Here is a 4,832-nt window from a genome sequence, read left to right on the forward strand (position 1 = left end):
TATGTGTTCACCAATATCCCAAATATGACAACAAAGCATGTCATTTGTATGACTGTACCCTTTGCTCCATCCCACCTCAGCTGTCCATTTCCTCTGTTGATTTGTCTGATACATGTGATGAATAGAGAAGACACAACAACAATGCCTAGCAATGCACTGCTGGCCTTTTAAGCACTCTAGGTGTTAAGCAGTTATTTGATGTAAACGAACACAAGAATATCCTTAGTACTGCTGGGAATACATCCCAGCAAATCACCCCAGCCTTTCTTCCTTAATAACAGCAAGAGCAGCTGATACAGCAGGAGGGGGAGCCTGGATCCCTGCATGACCAAGGGGGAGAGGCATGTCTGTTAGACACCACTCCATCCATCTGAACCTGCCAACACACGTCAAAATCAAATTAAGAGTTCCAAGGAAGGACGGCTGGCTCCCTGTGCTGGCAGAAAGCAGCCTGAGAAGCCAGTCTGCCTAGTAATGACTGGAGCTGAGGATGAGAAAGCACAACGCCTTGATGGTGCTTCCCTGCGCTGACAGAAGAGAAGGACAGAGGAGCACTTTTCACACTTTGGAACTGTGTTCTCATTCCTTCCTGAACTCCAAAACTGCAACATGTCACCAAGACCGCTAGATTACCATGTCCAGCTCCACACATTGTTGATTTCTGCTGAAGTCCATTGCTTGCTCATCTTGAAGCTGGTTGGGATGCTGATCCTAATACATGTGACAGCTGCATGTCCCTTAGACTGTTACTGCTTTACAAACACTGGTCTGGTGCAGTGCCACTTCCTATCTCTGCAGGAGATCCCAAGGGAGATCCCTCACTGGGTCCAAAACTTGTCAATCATTGGCAGTCATATTGCCGTGCTCCGAACTGCAGCCTTTGTGAGTAACAGAACACACCTGGTTAACTTAACTTCTCTCATTTTATCAAACAACAGCATCCAAACCATAGAAGCGCTGGCTTTCCATGGGCTACCCAGCCTCACCACCTTAGATTTGAGTTACAATTTGTTAAGCTCCATAGCTAACGATACTTTTTTGGGACAGACTCAGCTGCAAGTATTAAAGCTGAACCACGCACTGCAGAAACCGGCTCCAGAACAGTTATTTAACTCTCAGTGGATAATGAACCTGAGGAGCCTTAGGATATTAGAAATGGCCAGCAATGCATTGCAGCTGTTCCCCAGTGTGGTGCTGGCTTTGGAGGACTTGCAAGTACTGAACATTGGGAATAATTCTCTCCAGGTGGTTGATGCAGAGACAATTTCAGCCTTGTCCAACAAAAGTAAACTTTGGGTTTATTTAAGCCCAAATCCTCTAGTTTGTGACTGCCAGATAGCTACAATGTTGTACTGGCTCAGAAATACATCGCAAGTCTTGGATGCCCAAAGCCTCACATGCAATGCACCTGTGAACCTCAACGGCACACATGTCACCAAGTTGAATACTGAGGACCTCAAGTGTCAACACAAGGACCTGAAAACCGCTTCCTATGTCTTCCTCGGCATCGTGCTGGCCCTGATCGGAGTGATCTTCCTCATGGTCCTCTACCTGAACAGGCGAGGGATGAAGAAATGGGTGAACAACTTCAGGGAAGCCTGCAGGGACCAGATGGAGGGTTATCACTACCGCTATGAACAGGACTCGGACCCCAGGCGATCTAACATTTCAACTGGAATATAGCAGAATTCAAAAGCTAGTACATTATACAGATGCAGCAGGAGTTATGCCCATCCCATTAAATGGGACTAAAACGTAAAATAACAGGTTAACTAACGTGTGTTATCTCCTTAACCATTGTTTTTAATAGCACTACTGGTAAATAAGGCACAAACGCAATATGTTAATGGGATGCACTAACATCTGCTACATCTGTAAAAAAAACAGGCTGGGCACAGGCACTTCAGGGAAGTCATTGGGCTGGATGTATTTCTGCTGTCATTTGTTGTGGGTGGAAAGAAGCTTCTGAGTGGATGGAAATATTGCAGGATGATTTTTACATGTGCAAATACATAGGGACTGATTTAACGCCTTCACTCCTAAATGTTTGCTGGTGAGTACACTCTGACAGTGAAGGAGTTCCAGCCTTCTCATGGACCTGTTTTGCGTTAAGGTTATAGTACTGTATGGTTGCAGGGATGAAAGTAGGATGCTGCTCGGTGGTATAGAATAAAGTACCAGTACTTTTTTTTATTTTTTTATTTAGAAGCCTACATTTCTGCCTTTTTTTTAAAGATTTAGATCTATTTGAAAATATTTTTTTCTTTTGTTTCTTATAACATAAATATAGCAAACCGAGTGAAAGTATTCACTGCATTTGTAACCCAGTTTTAAAAGGATTGGGCTGATATGAATCACAGTACCACTACTTTCTATGGCACTTTCACCACCAGATATTTTTAATCTCTGTATTGTCTATATTCTACATTCTATCTCTATCATCTTACTATATACTGTTCCTCTTGCGTCAGGTACTAATTTTCCTATTTTTTTTTTTTTACTTTTTGTTTGTAGCGCATATTACCATTATATTCCCTATTTTATTGCATCTATTAATGCTCTGAAATGCTACAGTATGTACATGGATTGCTCTATACAAATAAAGATACATGTATAATTTTATATACAGTACAGTATATACACACGCACACTCAAAACAGATGTAGCCAGCGTTATTGCTACTGGGATATTCAGTGATCAGAATCAGAGTCATACATCCTTTAGAAAATCTGATATTCTGCATTATCAGTAGGTAAAATAAAGCTTATTACAGCTTAGTGTGTGTGTGTGTGTGTGTGTGTGTGTGTGTGTGTGTGTGTGTGTGTGTGTGTGTGTGTGTGTGTGTGTGTGTGTGTGTGTGTGTGTGTGTGTGTGTGTGTGTGTGTGTGTGTATATATATATATATATATACACATAAAAAAAACAAGGGACATAATAGTTAACCCTTTGAGACACATGAAAGTGCAATGCTTTGCCAGTGGTCCCTCTGGAACTGAGGACATTAAATCAACTACTGTATGGTTGTTACTGTATGTAAGTTACATAAGGATATACAATTATGAACAATAGCCCACCTATAAAACGTTTTAGAAAGAGCTTGGCTTTCTTGTCCAATAGGATTATACTCTCCTGCATTGAAGCATCATTCATTTACACATACAGTATCCAGCTTTTTTTTTAGAAGAGAAGTAATTTAAACAGTTGCCCAGCCCCAACCCAATGACCAAAAGGTGTCATTGCAGTAGAAGACAAATAAGCCCTGCAGGCATCTACTGTATTATTATTATTATTATTATTATTATTATTATTATTATTATTATTATTATCTTAATAGATAGGGACAGCGCTGTTTATTCACTAGTCTAAAACTCCTTCAAAATGAACTAGCTTTAATATGAAATGATATACTATGACTACACTTTAACCCCTTAAACTTATTTTACTCATAACACACATAACTCACATTCCTGGAGCCCGTAATGATTATGGTAAATGATAGGCACCCCAGATTTTAATGAAATATATACACTGTATATAGAGTAATTGAGTTAAACAACATAAGAAATCATTCAAATCAGTTTAGATATATATTTTTACTTTTAAGAGTATTATTATCGAGCTTTTAGACTGACCACAATATAAATTTACAGATGTTGCAGACATTGTTGAACTTGCTGGGATTAATAATGCATTAGCTCTGTCCCTTTTTCATGCACACTTAGTTCAAAGAGAATGGTGTCTGCTCCCGCTTGCATGTTGTGTGTGTCTCGCAAGAATGCTCCAGTGGAAGCAATAAAGTTGACTACATGGTATATAACAAATTATGTATATTACATGTTCTCTAACGTCGGGGAATCAATGTATTTTGTATTATCCTTTACTTTGGTTCAGAATCCGTTTGTAAGTAAAAAAAAAATATATATATATATATATATATATATATATATATACATTTTTTTTTAAAGGGCTTAATAAGATATATATATATATATATATATATACACACACACACACACACACACACACACACACACACACACATATATTTTGAGTCATGGTGGGTGAAGAAGGTTACAAATATCCTCCACCGTTAGCATATAGCAAATAAAGAATATCACTTGTGAATATACAGTGCTTCCACTGCAGCAAGGGATTCTGGGAAATGACATGCAAATGAGCACACAGTGTGTCAGCTTTTGCCTGAAATCCATTTTTACATGGAACCCATGTAAGCAAATGATACAGCAGGAGGGGGAGCCTGGATCCCTGCATGAAGAAGGGGCAGAGGCATGTCTGTTAGACACCAGTCCGTGCTTCTGACCTGCCACACAAGTCAAAATCAAATTAAGAGTTCCAAGGAAGGACGGCAGGTTCCCTGGCTTCATAAGCCTTGTGCTGGCAGAAAGCAGCCTGAGAAGCCAGTCTGCCTAGTAATGACTGGAGCTTAGGATGAGAAAGCACAAAGGAAACAAAAAAAAACCTCCACTGTTAGCATGTAGCCAATAAAGAATATCACTTGTGAGCACATTCACATGTCTTAGACAGGTCTGCAACCCTGCCTTTCAACATTATCCCCTAGCATATAGTGCTTACACTGCAGCATATAATATATATATATATCCCATATTATAATGAGTTGCATCAGTTTATTCTTGGTTAGCATTATTTTCATCACTTATGGTAGCATCACTGGACCTGAGCTAAGAATTTAAAGGGTATCAACTTCTCACAGCCAAAAAACTGGAGAATTATTGTTATCAATCTTTTAACAGATAAATAAAAACTCATTAGTGTCGATGAGATTTTTGACTTTGCTTAATTTGGTACATGAC

General features: G+C 39.3%; 1 protein-coding gene across 1 annotated transcript; it reads left to right on the forward strand.

Moving 5' to 3' along the window:
• The first annotated feature begins 405 nt into the window (after positions 1–405).
• Positions 406–3,306, forward strand: TPBGL (trophoblast glycoprotein like). Its single transcript, XM_075593473.1, has one exon. The coding sequence runs from the start codon at positions 610–612 to the stop codon at positions 1,681–1,683; it is 1,074 nt and encodes a 357-aa protein (XP_075449588.1). The 5' UTR covers positions 406–609; the 3' UTR covers positions 1,684–3,306.
• Positions 3,307–4,832: the final 1,526 nt, after the last annotated feature.

Source organism: Ascaphus truei, chromosome 3 (genome assembly GCF_040206685.1).
Source record: "Ascaphus truei isolate aAscTru1 chromosome 3, aAscTru1.hap1, whole genome shotgun sequence".
NCBI classification, from domain to species: Eukaryota; Metazoa; Chordata; class Amphibia; order Anura; family Ascaphidae; genus Ascaphus; species Ascaphus truei.

Bases quoted from the DNA above. Each gene is read 5' to 3' on its own strand.
- TPBGL (XM_075593473.1), top strand. From the start codon at position 610: ATGTCACCAAGACCGCTAGATTACCATGTCCAGCTCCACACATTGTTG.